The sequence below is a fragment of the Pseudorasbora parva genome, chromosome 23 (assembly GCF_024679245.1).
Source record: "Pseudorasbora parva isolate DD20220531a chromosome 23, ASM2467924v1, whole genome shotgun sequence".
In the NCBI taxonomy this organism is placed as follows: Eukaryota; Metazoa; Chordata; class Actinopteri; order Cypriniformes; family Gobionidae; genus Pseudorasbora; species Pseudorasbora parva.
The window spans coordinates 10,620,750-10,640,153 of NC_090194.1; the positions used below are offsets into that span (position 1 = coordinate 10,620,750).

A 19,404-nucleotide genomic window follows, 5' to 3' on the forward strand; every position below is an offset into this window, starting at 1 on the left:
CATTTACACAACGCTTTTTCCAGGACAATGTTTGCAACTAAAAACGTACATTTTTTATTTATCGTTCATTTACAGGTTACAGTGATGGGTAGGTTTAGGGATCAGGCTTGGGTGTAGGCAATCGTTATCGTGATTGATATGGGATTTGCGCTGAATGGGTTTGGGGGTTAAAAATCACGCCGTTTCCGCAGATCCGTGTGAACAGAAATGGTATTGACAAAAAACGCAAAGCAAAAACTTGTTCTTAATACATAGTTTTCATGTAAACGTACCGTAGAAGTCTTTAATGCTCACCAAGGCTATATTTATTTGATCAAAAATAAAGTAAAATATTAATAGCTAAAATTTACGATATTACTAAATATTAAAAATATTTAAACTCAGAACTAAGAACCATTTTAGAATGTCATTTAATCCTGTGATGTCAAAGCTGAATTATCAGCATCATTACTCCAGTCTGTCACATGTTCTTTCAAAAATCATTCTAATATGCTGATTTGCTGCTCAAGAAACATTTCTTATTAATGTTGAAAACCGTTGTGCTGCTGAATATATCTGAGGAAACTGATAAATAGATGGCTAGAAAGTTGAAAAGAACAGCATTTATTTGAAATAGAAATCTTTCGTTACAAAAATGTTAAGTCACTTTTGATCAATTTAATGCATATTTTCTACGTGTAAAATATATATTATTGACCTAAAACTTTTGAACGGTAGTGTATTAGCAGCACAGAATGACATTAGATATTTTGACAACTTAAAGTATATATCCATTAGATATGGGGAAAAAGGCATTTTTGACCAAATGTGGCTTTTTCAAAACAAAATATAAAATAAAGGCTACAATGGGAGTTGGTTTTCACTTTAGATAAATGTATGTTATTCAGACTGACCCTGGAGCTTCCAGCCCAACGCTTTACGTGTTGTAATGCAAAAAATTACTCTGTCCCTAAACCACTCGGGCCTGGTGAAATTGAGAGATATTTTGATACTATTCATGTTATTAAAATATTTATTTTGTGGACGCATTGATCAATGGGTGTTTTCTTTCCAGGACACCTTTAGTACACCTTGTATTTTCTCGCTGCATCTACATTGCCACCTGGTGGACCCAGAGGATATAAACTACAATCAAACACTAGGTTTGCATAGAAACAGATTATGCAAACCATCTCATATACACTAGAACTAGTTTAACTAGTCATAAGAAAGCTAAACTCTGTACAGCATAACTGAGAAGTTAGTCTGACAATTCCTCAATAGCAAACACAAAAAAGGACGGTTTTGAGGGTTTGTCTGTCTGCTACATTCTTGATCAGCCATATTAGGCAGTAGTCATCTCGCTCTCCCCCTCTGCAGAATGACTTTGATCCTCCCTCTTTATAATATCACCATCTGACAGGAGCCTGCCATCATTCATACTAATGCCTTATTCCAATGGAATTCCATTCTGCAGTTTGCCCAGGACGGAACTCTGCAAATCTTAAGATTTAAGACTAAAATACTCTGCATTCAAACATTTTCAAATCGTTACAGTGCTGAAATGATGTATTGTGGCTGTTGCCATGGTGGCGATCATTAGACGAAAATGACAGTAACTGCCAATTTCCACATATTCGGGGCAGGAGGTAAACTTAAATATTTGAACAGCGGCCCTGTGCTTTTGGAAGATCTTGGCAGCCAACACGGCAGGTTACTGAAATTTGGGCCTGTTGGAAAGCCTTTATCTCAAAGGGGCGAATCATGCGCACGAACACACACACACACACACTAAAAACACGACGCGCTTGTGCAAGCTTCTTAACACTCCTTCACAGTCAAGTACTTTATTCTTATTAATAACGCTTTTTTTTCTTTAAAAAAATCTTTTCAATATACAACACCATTTTAGACAAGACAATTCTGTTTACAACTAAATTCAGATCAGTTATGGGTCATTCAGAACCTAGACGAGCAGACAGTGAAAAGGGGAACGAGACGGACAGCGCTAAAAACGAGAAATGGAAGGACATATCAGGAGAAGTCAAAAAACTACAATTATTCATACGATTTCACAAGAAAAGAAAATATGAAGTCAATTTCCCAACTTAAAAAAGAAAAGCATAAAAAAAAAAAAAAGTCAGTCAGACAAATCGAGGAGTTGACCAGCACACATTACACATCCCATCGCTCGCTCATTCATGCAGAACAGTCCTGAGGGAAGGAAGGCACTCGGACCTTGCCTTCTCTCTTTAGTTTTTCTTTTTTTTAAATCAAAAACAAAACAAACAAAAAGATAGATACAGAGTTCATGGGCCCAGGGGGCGGAGCTGGGGCAGCCGTCACTCTGTACGCAGTGGCGGGGGTGGGAGGGGGGCTCCACGCCCACCCTCAGGTTCTCTGCTTAATGGCATTGCTCTCTCCATCTTTTCTCCACCTCCTCCTCCGCAGAGAGGGAGAAAGAGAACTGACGCAGTTTGTGTGTCGTGGGGCGGCCCTCAGTATGACCGAAGAGGGGGAGAAATAAAACGGACAGATGGAGAGAGGAGGGTGAAGGGGAGGGGGGTGGTGGTGGCGTTCCTCGACCTTTGATCCTGGCACACTTCCACAGAGACTGGGTCACCCGAACAGTCCCCACACGCACTCGCACACACTCCGCACGCCACCAGAGCTTCCCTGTCAAGAGATCGCATGCATGCAAGTTAGTTTGTATTTTGACGCGTTTGAAAACGAAAGTCAAAACGAGCGTTACCTGCTATCTGGATATATAGGTATACGTGCGGGACGGCGATCGTCCTTCCGTCTGCCCGTTGGTTGACACGTTGAGGAAGTCCCAGATAAGAATAGTGTCATCGTGGGAGCTGCTGATGATCTGGAACTCATCAAACTGGAGCCGGAACACTCGGCCAGAATGTTCCTATACGCAGACAGACTATTATTGAAGCGACATCGCTGCTGTGGATCAAAATCAGGCACAGACTGGGAATGACGTGATTCAGATCAAACCTTCTACGGTGCTATTAATGCGTAACAATGCAGAGGGCTGATTACCTACACATGACAGGGGGAAAACATTCCCTGATCTGTAGTAGAGCAGGTACACATAGGGCTGGGCGATATGGCCAAACTTTTTTATCCTCATATTGCTGTATCTTTGGCTGAATGGATTCTTCCTTAAATCTTAAAAATTCCCGTAAAACAATGCTCTCATTAAAGGCTATGAAAACAAAAATGTAACCAGGATATACATTATATGGCAAAACAGGTTAAAAATCACATTATATTCTAACGCTAACATGCAAAAACAAAATGCTTTTAAAAATCAGAAGTTGAATTAAAAATGAAAAGCACAGACTGAGTGTTCATTGGTAAGGGGAACCCACGTTGACTCATCTGAGCTAATTATATTAGCCTTCATTTGAATAACTCATTACAATAGTAACTTTATACTAACTGCCATCATAAAAATACACTTACTTGTAGGTTTACAATTCTACATATGGCACATTTAACAGCTAACAACAAATATTTCAGAATTACTGCGCTCCCATTTTGTTGCGCTACATTGGTTCAATGCTCGATCACTGAAGTCTGCAGAGTTTGGCAGAGACTCGCTTACATAATGTTCACCCACTCATGACAACAAAACGGAAATATTAGCAAGACTTTAAGAGTTACAAATGGAGAACATACAATCATGCTCAAATGTTTACATAACTCCTTGCAGAATCTTCAAAATGTGAATCATTTTAACAAGACAACAATCATTTTATTTAGTACTGTCCTGAATAAGATATTTTACAAAAGATGTTTACACAGTCCGCAAGACAAAAGCATTGCTGAATTTATACAAATGACCCCATTCAAAAGTTTATTGAACCCTTTCGAGCAGTGACTGTGAAAGATGGATCTCAAAACCATACGGATGAAAGGAAACGAAGCATTAAGCTGGGGGGTGAAAACTTTGAATTTAAAGATCAAGGTAAATTGTACTTAATTTGTCTTCTAGAAAGCACAGGCTTATGTTGCTTCCGAAGAGTAGTACCAAATTAAAAGAAGTGTATATTTAAACAAAAAACTTTTTAAAACCATTTTACAACCTGTTCAAAAGTTCTCATTCCACCTAGGGCTGTGACGGTGGCAGTTTTTGACCACTGCGGTGGTACAGTGCCAACTTTTTTTTTGTATGTGAATGCTGTTTAACGTGAATATTATGACAGGAGTGAAGCACAATTTATTTACAAAATAAGTAACAGGTTTCGCAATTAAATGTAACCTTGCAGCCATGGGAACATAACATTAACGTATGCGTGTACCCAAACCACCGTGCCACGGCCGTAATCCCACCAGTCAATTTACATTCAAAATGTACATACTTCCATTTAGATTTTAAAATGAAACTTTATACGCGACATCATATTTTGAAGCATCACCCCCAAAAAAAATTTTTAACTCTCAAAATGCTCTAACAAAATCCTCAATTTTAATAAAATCGAACAGTATGGATTAAATGGAGCACTGAAAATTTTGGAAATTTAATTTTTGAAAGTCTAGAAGCCCCAAATATGGACTGTAGAAGAATATGTTTTTTTTATTTTTTTTTATTGTAAATTTAGGCAACAGTGATGAGCATCTTCACGGGCAGAGAAAACTAGCAAACACTGAAATAATACAAGTCATACACCGTCTGTAATGCGTACGGTTTCCGTACAATTTGACTGCTATGTCAATTCTAGGTAGAAAAATTGTGTTTTTAAATTAATAAAATATTACAACAAAATATACAATTTCAAGTTAAAGGGATAGTTCACCCAAAAATTAACAGATAAACAAATTTTTCATTTTTGGATGAACTATCCATTTAATACATTGCAAAATGTAAAAACTACCAAAATGACTGCCTTTGTAGTTCTATTGTTAATAGTTGTGTTCCGAGTCCCTCAGTTGTCCTGTGTGAAAAGATCGGATCTCAAAATTATATCAAAAAAGCAAAAGATGCTGGAAAACTGACGAAAGGAAGACCTGGAAGAAAGTTGGGCAGTGTAACTGCTCAGGACAAACAAGGGACTCAAGAACAACCATCACAAAACAAAAAACAGCCATGGATTTTCCAGGAACCAACACAGTTTTTAAGAATCAAGAGTTCATAAACTTTTGAACAGAGACATTTTTATAAATTCATTTGTCTCGTGGTCTGTGTCACCATCTTATTTGGGATAGCACTAAACAAAAAAATGCATTTTTGTTTGATCCTTCTTATTTTGTTAAAATTATTCACAGATTCTGCAAGGGGTGTGTAAACTTAAATACACACACCAAGGCATTTACAGAGTTCCTGTTAAGCATTTTTGTTTAGAGATAATGAATTGAGAGCATGTATGTTCAGGGAATGTTGTGTTAGGGGGTTGGAAACTCACCACTAGAGTACGTAGACACAGAGTGCTGGCTGGGGCTCGAGGATCAAGAGCAGCTTGTAGGTCCCATACTTTAATTTTACTGCACACACATATATTAAAGCACATTAGACAATGCATTAAAAGAAATTACGGTCATAAATCCACAATACATTGCTTAAAATATCCCTCTCTCATTCTTATGTTGTAAAGCAGCTCTACAGCCACATTTCACACATAATCTACAGATAATCTGTGATTCAATTGTGGGCTTTGTAGGATTAGAATTGACTGCTCCCTCAACTGTGTGGGTATGATGTACTGCTCAAGTATCAGATTAATGACTGGAGCACAGGGAGCAGACAAATGCAACTCCGCAATTAAAGATGTGAGAATAAAGAGATTATTCACATTAAGGCCAAGAATAAACCAGCCATAATCCAGACAAAAAAAAAATCTGCTCAAAGTTAATCCTCCAGACTACAATGCATTTCAGCAAATGTAGTGTGAGGAGTTTAAGGAGAAAGTTTTCTAATAGATTTATAAAAAAAAAAAAAAAGTGCAGCTCCATTTAATCAAGCCTCCGTTCTCCAAAGCTTCTAATGATTAAAAAAGGTTTTAAAAAAGCTTTTTTCAGGAACCTCCCCTCCCAATCTTTTTTGGCTGTCAGCAAATGAAAAATAGTTTTTCCACATTCTTAAAATGCAATGCAAAAAAAACCCTCCAAAAACAATAAAACTAACTTATATATAATATAATAAATCAGATTTGGGCATACCCGTCATACGCTCCACTCACAATCCGCTTGTTATCAAACCGAATACAGCGAACAAGCTCCTCGTGTCCTTCCAAAACCCGCAAACATGCCCCACACTCAATATCCCATAGCCTGGAGAAAGAGATTAACAAAGATTGAGAGAAAATAAATCAAATGTAAGTAATACTAACTGGGTAAATCCAGGTCACATTATCTCCCCCCCCCAAATAATAATAATTATATTCATTATTAAGAAAATAAAGCTAACTAACACCTTTAACATTTTTTAGCATATTTTCAGACGAATAAAGCTCTCATATTTTACATATACATACATATATATAAATAAAAATGCATTATAACAAAATAATTATACCTAAATTTAGTTCATAGATCATGGTAGCATTTGTCGCATTATAATTTAATGAAATAATAAATGAAAAAAAGAAAAAGTGCTACTGAGAATTAGGTGGTAAAAGTGTACTGCAATTGTCCTAGGGTGAAATGTGACCTGTTTTTTTTTATTTTTAAAGTTTTTCTTCCCACCCTATTACTGTTGCATATAAACTCAAATTCTTATTTATTCTCACACACCTGATGGTGTTGTCTGAGGAGCCACTGACCACAAGTCTGTCTCTATACTGTAGGCAGGCAATCCCTCGTTTATGACCATTTAGTGTCCGAACAAACTCACAGGTGCTTGTACTCCACACCTGAAAAATGTTACATTACACATTAGATCACACAAAGTTTAAACTTTAAACACCATGTATATTTTCTAACCAGTGCCATTTTCTCTTTAGAATAATCCATTGGCGGATTTAATAAAGTGCCAGTACATTCAAACTCAGAAAGTTGTGTGTGCGCACATGTGAAAACATCCCTTGAAACCCACACACACCAGCCCATACTGCCCTGCCTCATTATTTGGGGAATGTTTTCAGAGGGTGGGGGCTGCAGAATGACTTGGCACCCCTCCCAGAGCGATGGGTGTGCTGGCTCAGGGCTGTCTGTTCCTGGAATCATCATTGCCCCGAATCCAGCATCTAGGAGAGAGTGGCTGGAGAATACGAGTGCTGAGAAGGGCTCTGGGGCAAGAGCAGCGGACTGTAGTGCTTCTCCAGTCTACAGAGAATTAAGAAGCCATTACACTACTGCCCTCTGCTGGTATTTCTGGCTTTAGACAGATCAAGCGGACACCTGAATAGTCCAAGCCTGGCTGCACGACAATATAGTCGTCCACTGCAGCACTAAACCATTGAGCTTTTATTTTAGGTGGAAAAAAATGAATCAAATCCAGTCCTGGAGGGCCATTGCACTGCAGAGTTTAGTTCCAATTATAATCAATCACAGTTGAACAAGCTAGTCATGGTCTGAGTTACTAAAATTGCAGGTAGGCAAGTTCAATTCTTGTTTGAGCAGGAGAGTGGTCCTCCAGGGCTGGATTTAAGGAACCCCACCTCATCGCTTCTCTACCTTGACAACAACAGATTTTTAAACTATTCTCGTCGTTCCCAAATTCAAATGATGAGAGAATCAAAACACACAGCACTGGCAATGTAGCAATAAATGTGAATCGAAACTGAAAACAAAGTGCTGTTAAAGGACTCTGAAATATGCAGCGCATCAGACTATTTATATAGATACGTCAGAACCGCTGCAATGTGATGATCGCACTTAGCCATGTCACGCTATTTCGCGGGAATATTTCACGCGGTTTCAACAGCAATTTTTACCCACATTTAGCTTTTTGCTTTTGAACCCTGGCAAACTTTCTACTAGGTTTTCCACAAATGGTGGTGCAAGCTTATGCAGTGCTATTAGAAGCAATCCGTGCATTAAATGTTTTAGAAAACGTAAAAGTTTGCAGTTTATTTAGTAATTGTTAAGCCATTTCAATCATTATACCGTAACCAGCAACGGGGCTGTCAAATTAAAAATCTCATTTTGAGTATACGTTGAATTTAAAATAAAAATCCACATTCAATTGCAAAAACTGTGCATTCAGATTGTTGCATGTATCAGGCAGTGGTGCACGAGATGCGATGATGTCATTGAGTTTTAATGTTTTTGTTAGCCTATCCATTTGAACCGACTAGATGCGATGCTAGATGCCAAACATTGCAGAAATAGACAAGCTCAATGCGAGAAGGTCTTGGTCAAAACCACAACCGTTCACACACACAATGCATTTTCTGCGCTGTTTTTCCAGTTTTCTACATAAACATGCCCTAGACAAGACATTACTGACCAGTGCACTTGTTTAGAAAGCCAAGTTAAAAGACTTTGTGGGGGGTTTTTTTCATTCCACTGCATGTCATGTTTTTAAACTATGCTTAATACAAGATGCCATGTTCATAATTATTTGTAATTTACAAAATGATATTTGATTTATAAATGTTAGTTTAAACGTTACGCACCTAACAAAGTTTATATCATTGCTTTGAATAAATTTAATGCAGTGCATTAATATTTTGCTCATTGCTCCCTCTTGTGGCATCAGGAGACAAGCCAAAAGCTTTTTTCTTTTAACAGAAATTATGCCTTTTAAATTTGAATATGATTAAAATATTATATTTAAGTATAAAATTCAAATTTAGTTTTTCAGTTATTTTGACAGCCCTGAACAGCACACCCCCCCCCCCCCCCCCCATCCTCCACACAAACCCCCTCTCAGATTTACACAATTAATGTAGGTCATACTTTTCAGGCTGGAAAATACTCCCTGTGATATGTATTGGGTGCAGATACAACTCTAAGAGCATTGATTTGTAGTTTGATTTGGAGATCAGAGCACACTGACCTTTATAGTCCGATCACCAGAGGCAGAGACAATGTACTTGTCGTCAAAGTCGACCACATTGACTGCGGCCCTGTGTCCGACGAGGACTCGGCGGAGGCTGATGTCTGTGGGCGAGGCCATGTCCCACACGGCGATGGAGCGATCCTTCGAGCAGGTGACCATCAACCCGTTACAGAATCGGAGGTGGAGCACAGCCTCGTTGTGATGAATCAGAGTGTTTAGAACCTCCCCCGAGTTCACATCCCAAACTCTGGGTAAAAAGAGAAGGCAAGAGAAGTCAGCACTGATTTTATCATTCTCTTACTCATTCCAGCTGAACAGACATGTGGAGTGATGGGGGGGGGGGGGGGGGGGGGGAATGAACAGAGGACTTATAGAAAGCAAGAGAATGATAGAAATCTGACCTGACAGTGGAATCAGAGGAGCCAGTAACAATGACTCTCTCATCATATTGCAGGCACAGCACAGAGCCTGTGTGCCCTGTCAGGATCTTCAAGCACTCCAGAGTCTGTTTATCCCATATCTGGATACAAACACACATGCCATTTGTTCACATTTGCAAACACCATGACTTTCACAATGTCAAATATTAACTTCTTTTAAAGGGGGGGTGAAATGCTGTTTCATGCATACTGAGATTTTTACACTGTTAAAGACTTGGATTCCTATCCTTAACATAGACACAGTTTCAAAAACTAATGTTGGACGTTTGATGGAGTATTTCTGTGTCAAAAATACTCCTTCCGCTTTCTCACAAGTTTCGGAGAGTTTTTTTCGAGTATGGGTCCGCTTGGCGTTGACAGAGCTCTCAAGGTGCAGATCTACTCGTTCCTGCAACATTTCTATCGCACCGCGCTCCACTTTATTCCTATGGGTGACGTCAAGCAACTTTAACGCGCCCAAATAACATTCTGGGAAGGCAGCGCTGCATTTGAACCGATTTCAACGCAGAAATGATGAGAAGCGTCACAACATCAGACTTCAATCGCATCACAAAAGTGGATCTCAACGGTCACTGCTGTCACAGGACTTCACCAAATCATACCAAAGAAGTGTGTTTTTGACGGAGCGGTCCCAGCGATAAAGGTTCATGGTCCTGCTTTGGAAACAGACGGTGAGTAAAATTGCTTCAAATGTCTATGCTGTTGGCTATCGTCACGTAAGTAAACATCAGTAAACGACACGATCGTGTAACATTACAGTTAATTTATCAACGGAGCATGCGATCTATGGTGTGTGTTTAAATACATTTGTTTAGCTGACCAATATAGGTGTCAGTTTGTTTATTGTAAAACCACCCAAACATAAACCATGGGGACGTTCTCACAAAGCATGCTTCTTCATTCAAATGCACTTCTCCATTGTTTGTTGTTCTATGTATAACGTTACACTAGTCTGACATGCAAAACCGCTTTGCTTGCTACTGCTGAGGTTTAGTTGCATACAATAGTCCATAAACCGAATCATGTCCTCATAAACTGCGAGTAAACACACACAAATGTTGACAGGCCACTAAATACAGTACATACCACAGAGACAGACGTCCTGCTGTTGTTGCTTCTCCTGTTCAATTTATTTAAGCCTCCGGATCGGATTCTGGATCATATATGTATTAGTTGAATCTGATTGATAGCCATGGTTTATTAGGTTCATTACATTTTCTTTTCCATGCTTGAGGACGTCACCGCTTTGTGCGCTCGTCATTCTTTAGCTCCGCCCACACGATACGCCTCAAGCCGCTTTGTTTTTTCCGGAAAGACTCGGTACAGCCTATATTTCTTTTATAAGTATAATAAAACTAAAGACTTTTCAGAGATATGAAGGATGCAATACTACTTTTTAGGTACTCAAGATTGACATGAGATTGACTGAAAATTAGTGTTTCACCCCCCCTTTAACAGGACCAGACTCATTATTTTGAAATAATCTCACATTACTAGTTTGGATGCACAAATATTTTGGCCACTGCTGTAAAGCTTGCACTGTTGTAATTATTTATATTATGACCAAAATCAATTAGAATTTGATTCATATATTTAACTAAATAAAAACTTAAAATTACACTACTGTTACACAGTTTGAGTTTGATTAGGTTCTAATTTTTTTAAACAAGTGTGCTCACTAAGGCTGCATTAAATAAAAACATTCAAAAAAATTAAAATTTAAAGGACCCGTTTTCTGTTCATTATTAATTATGATGGCAAAGCCAAATTCAGCATCATTGCTCCAGTCTTCAGTGTCACATGATCCTTTAGTAATCATTCTAATATGTTGATTTGATGTTTAAGAAGAAAGAAAATGTTTCCCATCAATGCTGAACAGTATATTTGTGCTTAAACGGATATATTATAATATATATATATATATATATATATATATATATATATATATATATATATATATATATATATATATATATATATATATATATATATATATATATGACAGTGTGTGTGTGTGTGTGTGTGTATGTATATATATATATATATATATATATATATATATATATATATATATATATATATATATATATATAACATACATGCATACATATATTAATAAATAAACAAACACACACACTTAAAATTTAACTTCTCAAAAACTGTATATTAAATATTAAACTATGTTTCTTATCAGAATAAGAAGCGTCACAACATCACACTTCAGAATAAGGCACAGTGCCATTTCCGATTATTGGATGAGAGGTGCGCTAATAATAATGTTTAGTGTAGGGAAAAAAATGCAGACCTAGCAACCCTGACTGGAACTACGAGTGATTCATAGGATCAAATAGAGCTTTCTTTTTTTTTTAGTTATAATGAGTTATTGTCATGTCATCTTGCCCTAAATTCAACAGGAGACATTTTCTTCACACACACAGTAAAAGCTGCAGTCAGACACGTTTTTTCCCCACACCCTTTTGATTGACAGAACACCATCGACTGTTTCTAAACAATCAGCCAATGGCCGATAGTGAAAATACCAGCTTTTATCAGCTGATGTATCTCTAATTTGTAATGCAAATAATTTCTAACATAAATATCATTAATGGCACTTTTGATAAATTGAATGCATCCCAGCTGAAAACTATTCATTTCTCAAAAATAATACTATTATTAATAGTCTATAATTAAAACCTTTATTTAATAACAATAACTTAAAAAAATAATAATAACTGAATTCATTGTTACTAAGCCACCAATGACACATCCCTAGACATACGCAAGCTGAATTTCTCTCCCAAAACAAGAGATGAGAAAACCAGATGTTAGATGTAAGAGTACGGAATTTAAACAAACCCCTAAACATAACATATAAATGTAATTAGTCATTCTTGCCTTAGATAAGTCACTTGATTCCTTTCAGTGGTTTCAAAACACTAGTTTTAGTATTATAATACATAAGGGGAGAGTTTCAACTGTGTGTAAATCTAAAACTCAAGGCATGTTTCTTTTTAAAGAGTTTTAAAAGCATCCTTCCATCTGAATGCGGACATCTTGAACCCCTTTATTGTTAAACTCAGTCACAATATCATGCATTTGCAAAGTGTGATTTAACACACCGGTAGCATAATTCACTAGAACAATCTTAATGTCAGATGTGGCTAGCATTTTTAAAATGACACTTGCGAAAGGATGAAGTCAGACTGTGGTTTTTACCAGTGATGACTTCAATAAACCCACACAAGATTCACAAGAAATACACAGGCAGAGCGCGGTCACACCTTGATGGAGTTATCTCGTAGACCACTGATGATCTTCTCATCGTCATACTGAAGGCAGTAAACACCTTTGCTGTTCTCCGACCTACACTGGATCCTCTGCAGGTTATGTCGGCCACACCTCCAGTTTGCCTCGATGGTCTGGAAACAGGAACAGAAAGCAATTAAATTATTTTTGTTCGATTTAATCAGAATTACTACACACTGACATCAACAACAAAAAAGTGGACTATTTAATACTACATTTGAAAATGTAATATTTAAATAGCTGACAGCTGCACACACTGATTACTCAGAGGGCAGCTATGAAAAAGACAGCTAGGTTACATGAGGGCTGCTGCCGCCCACCCCTGAGGTTAAAATCACTGCCCCTGCTTGCTCAAAAGAACAAACAAATTCTCAGAGCTGCTACTTCTTTTTCTTTCTTTTTTTAACATTAGATTGTTTTTGGTAGAGCAGATACGAGCAAACCTCATATTACACTCATAGAAGGACAAGACAGAAAGAAACTGGTTGCTTGTGCCCACCTCGATGTCCTGAATGATTTTCGGATAGAGCGAGCGGTAGTACGAGTTCGGAGGAACTTCTGTTGTGCGGTTCTTGAACAGGTATTTTTCCCTGTGAAGCAAAAAGCAACAAACATCCCTGATAAACTGACATAAACAAGCCCCTTAGTAATTTCAGGCCAAATAAGATGTACAAGACAGCCTAAATGGAGGTTCCCAGCATGTCTGGTGGAGAATTACACCACTGAGAGATAATGACGAGGTTGTTGTTAAACCTCATGTATAAATGAGGGAGTTTGGGGGATGTAAACAGTCATATCAGCACCATTACTCACCACTGGTGTCTCTCTGAAAGGCCTTTCCACAGAGGGTCTGTCCGAACCATCCTCTCGATCAGCTTCTTCCACAACATGCCTTCCGAAATCACACGCTGCCATTCCTTACACACCAGCTCAGCCGAACACAGCGAGCGTGCGTCCAAGAAGGACAAAATATTCTCCGCTATATGATCCAGACCCTGAGCTGGAACACAAAGGAAGATTTTTATTTAAAAAAATAAAAAAATTAATAAAACACACACCAGAATACAAGTGTTAAAAGCTATAAAAGATTATTTAAGAATACCAGTCAAAGATCATTTGTGTTAAATAATAGATAATAAATGAAAGTAAAGTGTATACATCAGGAAGCTACTGATAGTAAAAAGTGGCCATTGAATACAAAAATGGATATTGGAAAAACATTTTAGGTAATGTCAGCTAACAAGAAAAATTGTCTTTGTTTTTTTTCTTGAACAGTCTTCAATGCTTACAAAGCAGGGATGGAAATTAGCACCCGCCACCAGCCAAATGCGGGTTATTTTGAGTTGTGGCAGGTAAATTCGCTTCACCTACCGGCCATCGTGGCGGGTAAATAACATTTTAGTTTTAATTGTATTTTATACTGTGCATTGTTGCTAAATTTGCATACTTTGTAATTTATTTATTATTTGAAACTTTAATATTAATTTATACAATTGCAATGTTTTGTTTTTTAGTAAAGTTACACAGTCATAGCCATTAATGCAATGACACTAATAATTGGCATAATTTATTTTGACGTTTCGGTTTTCGGCCATGGTTTCCTCTTTTTCGGTTTCAGCCAAGAATTTTGATTTCGGTGCATCCCTACTGACAATGTTCTGCTCGGTATGTCGTCAACAGGCTTCAAAAGAGGCCAAAACTAATAGTTTTGTTGTTGGGACTAAAAACCTAAAACTGGAAGCCATAAAAGACCATGAATCATCCAAATGCCACATCCAGGTAAAAAACAAAAAAACAAAAAAACAAAAAAAAAAAAAAACAAAGCACAGAGCACAGATAAAAGTTTGTATTTCATTGAGACTTGAGATTAAATAAACTGGCTAAGATTTTTAGAGCTTGTAGCATTATTTTTCACATGCAGTTACACATTGTCGGTTAAAAACAAGAAAGTGGCTGCTAAAAACATTGAATGGTTGGTAGATTTTGCAATCCACCAGCCACAGTGGTTGGTGGACAAAAAAGTTAATTTCCATCCCTCTTGCAAAGGCTGCAACTATTTGACCAAATACAGTAATACTGTAGAATAATATACTACATTTTAAAATGCCTCAATCCAATTCTAAATGTAATTCATTTCTGTGATGGCAAAGCTGAATTTTCAGCATCATTACTCACACAATCCTTCAGAAATGAGTCTAAAATGCTAATCTGGTGATATTAGCTTAACATTATCTCATGGTCTCGCTTTAATCTTAAGGCTAAACTTAACAGGTGTATCCTCCATCAAAAACAGCACTTTCAGAATAAGGACTGTATGTAATACCTGGCAGTGCCGTAATGAAGTCCCTTTGGAGCATGGGTTTGAGGTAGGAGTTTATGTGGCCGTGTTGGTAATGGCACATGCGTGAGATCAGGTGTTCCACAAACTCCACCTGGTCTGCTTCAGACCACTGATCAAAGAGCTGAATGCAGACGTCTTTCTCCTTCTCGTAATTTCCTTCCGATGGCCGCTTCCTAGAGCCCGTCAAGGGTCCGTTACTCACCTGAGGACAGATAAAGATAGGCTGGAAGAATCGTACAAGGAAAAACAAAATAGATATATTAGATGAGATAAAAAAATGTTGTATTTGAAAGGATTGGGTAAAGGGAGAATGAAAACTATCATATCATTTCAAGTATTTCAAGGCAGGTGTGTTTACTCAGAAAAGTGTAAAACTATTAAAAGAGCTGCAGTTATTTTCTACATGAAATTCACAAACAACTCACTAGAGCATTTAAAAACACACACAAACTAACAGTAAAACATTTCACAAAAAGTTGTTAGTTTTTTCAAAATCTGGACATTTTCCATTGCTGGAAGTCAAATGTGTGATCTAATGTGTGGTTGCTCTTCTATGATATCTGTGCGCACTTCAATGGAACTAATCTCATACATCCACTGAAATATCTAAAAAGTAAATGCACAAATGTCTCATAAGTTAAGTGAGGAAAGAAAAAAAGTCTAGCAGATGTCACTTGTTTAAATATCAAATTCAGATTGTAACTTCCGTCACCGTTCAAAAGTTTGGGGTCAGTAAATTAACTTTTATTAATCAAGGATGCATTTAAATTGATCCTAAAGAGTTCACAGTAAAAACATATTAATGTTCCAAAAGCTTTAGTTTCTATTATCAAGCATCATTGATTGTAATTAATAAGAAATGTTTCAGGAGCACCAAATAAACAAATTACAATTATTTCTGATGGATCATGTGACACAGAAAACTGTCATTTCTGCTTAAAATTCAGCTTTGCCAGAAATAAAATGCATTTTATTAATAATATAGAACAAAATGTTATTTGAAAAAGTTATTAAATTGTAATCTCTCACAGTATTACTGCTTTTTCTGCATTTATTGTTCAAATAAATGCAAACTTGGTGATCATTTCTCTCTAAAACATTCCAAAACCGACCCCAATCTTTCAAACTGTAGTATCTGTAGTAAGTGCCCAGATTCTGGGGCCACTGTAATCACCCAGAACATCTCAAAAATGCAAGAGGAAACACTGATCCTAAATACGGATACAATAAAGTCTTGCGGATATGGACACAGAGGTTTTCCAGACACAGATTAGGCTGTGCCCAACAACAAACCCCCAAGTCAACAGTACTTCAATATGGAAAATCCTTCATAGTCCAGGGAGAGGTTACTCAACTGCTCCTTATTGTAGTATCCGTTTATTATGTTTACAGACTTTGACAAACACCGAGGTATGGTTCATCCACCTCACCTTAAACATTGTGATCTTTGGGGAGCGGTCTGCAGTCTGCGAGTCCATGACAGAGGTGTTCTGCAGAAGAAATCACACCATTATTTCATCATTTCGGCTATAAATCAAATTGAACCAAAAATACAAAGAGAAGACCACAATATAAATTGCAACCACTCCTATACTAGACCAATTGGTGATGCCAGGCATCCGAACCATCCTTGTATCTCCGTATTTTTGGCCTAAATCATTACTATTGGTCACCCTTCACATCTATCTGTGAGTTTTGCACATTTTAACCAATGAAAATGATTGAAGAGCTTGTGACTGAACCTCATAACTCCACTGGATCCTCAAACTGTCTGTAACACATGTCTATCGTGAATGAAGTGCCACACACAGTATGGACCGTCTCTGCTTGTTTGCAATGCAAGGGTAAATAACGTACTGGATTTTTTAAATAAGCAGTGCTACAGAAGAAACACTACAGAAGTCAGCGTTATAGCCAATACATTCTTAAATAGCCTGTGCGTAGCGCTTCATCTTTCATAGCAAGAGATTTTGGCCAAATGACAGAACAAAAAAAGAAAGAAAAAAAACCTGAGCACCCAGCCACCCACACAGCTACAGTAAACTTCATAACCTGTAAATTGATAAACACAAAATGCGATCCACTTACTGCCTTTGTAATGACGGACAAAATATGCATGATGAAAATTCTCTGGTCAAAAACCTTGTAACTCAATTAAGCTTGATGTGTTAATAATATAATACCATATGCAAGAGTCTGACCAAAAGACACAATATAAACTTTGACAAGGCCGTGCTGAATTATTTATTAAAAAAAGGGTTCTCTCCAATTTCCTGAAAAGCAGCGTTTTTGGAGAGACAAGGTTTCCGCTTTCACTCTTTCATCATGTGCTCGCATGTGTTCATAATCCCATTGCATTGTTTGTTGGAAAGCAGATGAAAGGACCGAGCACCAGCCTACGATCTCTGTGCGCTGAATAATTGGACATATTCTTCATCAGCATGCTGTAAAGATGTGGGATCGGGCAGGGTGTGTAGGCGTCTGGGTATCGTGTCAACAGCTGTCCCCAAGCCAAGGCCACCACAAGGATATGCTTACATCCCAAACACAGGCACGACAGAGATGATGCCCTCCATATAGTCTATCTTAATATCCACGGCTGCACCTGCTTTAATCCAAAATCAGCACTCTTATGAATATCAAACAAAGTCATTACAAACTTGGGCAAAGGCTCCCTGGACTAAAAGTGGTGTGATATCAAAGCTAGACACCACACCAGTGGTGTTACTGAGATAGTTGTATTATGTGTTGAATTAGTTTGTTTTACATGTTATTTAGTATTTTGACATTTGTAATATTTGTTTCATTATGAGTCCTCTGAAGTCTACACACAAATGCACGTGGCTTGTTATCGTCAAGCAAAAGCCATCTACCTTTTTTCAAGCTTCACAATACAAGTGGACAAACTCAAGAGGATTCACTCCTACCCGTTTCAGAGTATCCATGGCAACAGGAAGCAAATCTATTCTGTAAAACTGATTCTAGAATGATATTTTATTGACTAGAAGATATTGATTCAGAGACAGCCTTATTAATTAAGAGCACATTTAAACAAGTCAATCTTTTATTTTAAAATGCACTATAAAAGTGTTTTAAATTAAGAATATACATTTTTCATTTAATGAAAATGTATAATACTACACACAGATTATGTCAAATATTATGTTTAAATAGTGAAAGACGAACTTGGAGGAATTCCGTTTATTTTTTGTCTTTTATAAAGTTTCTATTCATGAAATTCTAAAACAAATCAATTAGTTTAAGAAAATACAGTAATTATTTCGCGTAAGCTAATGGTTTTTATGCGGTTAGCCACCTATAGCCGCTTGCTATCGCTTCTCTCTCATCAACAATGACTACTTGTATTTCCCTAAACAGATGTGTGGTTACTAAAACACAAGCATTCAATCCTATTCAACAATGATTCTGGTAATAGTTAACAATATTTGTATATTTGCTCATAGTTTAGCTCAGAACCCTAATTTTCAATTGACAGCACAAGCGGTTACTTCCTATTACGCAGATTTAAACTCTAGTTAAAACGTGTCGTGTTAAGTAAACGAGACGTTTTTGTGTGTTAGAAGCGATTGTTTCAAACACTTCAAAAGATAATCAAGGATTTTGAGACTTCATTTGAACCACAACTCGTCTGCACTACCAAATTATAGGCAGGAGTGAGTGGCGCAGAGGCGCCGCAGTGAAGCTCAAGTCACCGGCTGAAGTCGATGAGACTGGGACTCACCACGATGCCGCGGCAGCTTCCCTTCCCTCCACCTCCGCTACTAGCTCAATAAATATCCTCAACGACCACCAAGAACAACTGCTAATCATGTCCACTAACGTCGCAGCTGTTGTATCAAAGTGAAGACACGGGGGTGAGACGTAAAAACAACCAAGCGATCCAGCGATACATAGCAGGGCCCTCCCTGTCAGCCGAGCCAGCCATTTCTCTCTCGTTCCTCACCCCTCCTTCCCCCCTCAACACAACCGATCCCTACCCACTCCACAAGCTGGTTATGTTCAACCAGACTGCCCTTATAACGGGTTATATGGATTTATAAACTGGAAATTCTTGAAAATATACCAGAAAATCTTTTTCTAAGCACAGCCGAGTACTCACCATTAGCTCTAAGGTTTTGTCCTCCATCTCCGGCTCCATGTTTGTTCCCCGAAACTCGCAGTGAAAATGGAAACCCCGCCCTGCGACACATGCACGTCACGAAAGGAGGCGGAGAGAGAATGCTTGAGTCGAACTTTCCAATTGGCCAAAACATGACCAAACGTGACCAAATAGGCGTTGTCCGCGTTGTGATTGGATAATTCCTGCTGCTAAGGTACAAAGCGGGCACAGACACACTACGTCATGATCCTAATCTGTAACA

The 19,404-nt window shown here is 37.8% G+C and overlaps 1 protein-coding gene across 2 annotated transcripts; it reads right to left on the bottom strand.

Moving 5' to 3' along the window:
• Positions 1-1,295: 1,295 nt before the first annotated feature.
• Positions 1,296-19,276, bottom strand: fbxw11b (F-box and WD repeat domain containing 11b). Of its 2 annotated transcripts, none has more exons than XM_067433885.1 (13): positions 19,143-19,276; positions 16,448-16,512; positions 15,005-15,219; positions 13,495-13,681; positions 13,181-13,271; positions 12,657-12,794; positions 9,337-9,455; positions 8,933-9,182; positions 6,724-6,842; positions 6,151-6,261; positions 5,397-5,475; positions 2,732-2,896; positions 1,296-2,655 (listed from the first exon to the last, which is right to left on the bottom strand). In XM_067433885.1, the coding sequence occupies exons 1-12, from the start codon at positions 19,179-19,181 to the stop codon at positions 2,735-2,737; spliced, it is 1,575 nt and encodes a 524-aa protein (XP_067289986.1). In that variant the 5' UTR covers positions 19,182-19,276; the 3' UTR covers positions 1,296-2,655; positions 2,732-2,734. The 2 variants fall into 2 exon arrangements, with proteins under 2 accessions (XP_067289986.1, XP_067289985.1); XM_067433884.1 differs by having other exon boundaries at positions 1,299-2,655; positions 15,005-15,245; positions 16,453-16,512.
• Between the last annotated feature and the right edge of the window lie 128 nt (positions 19,277-19,404).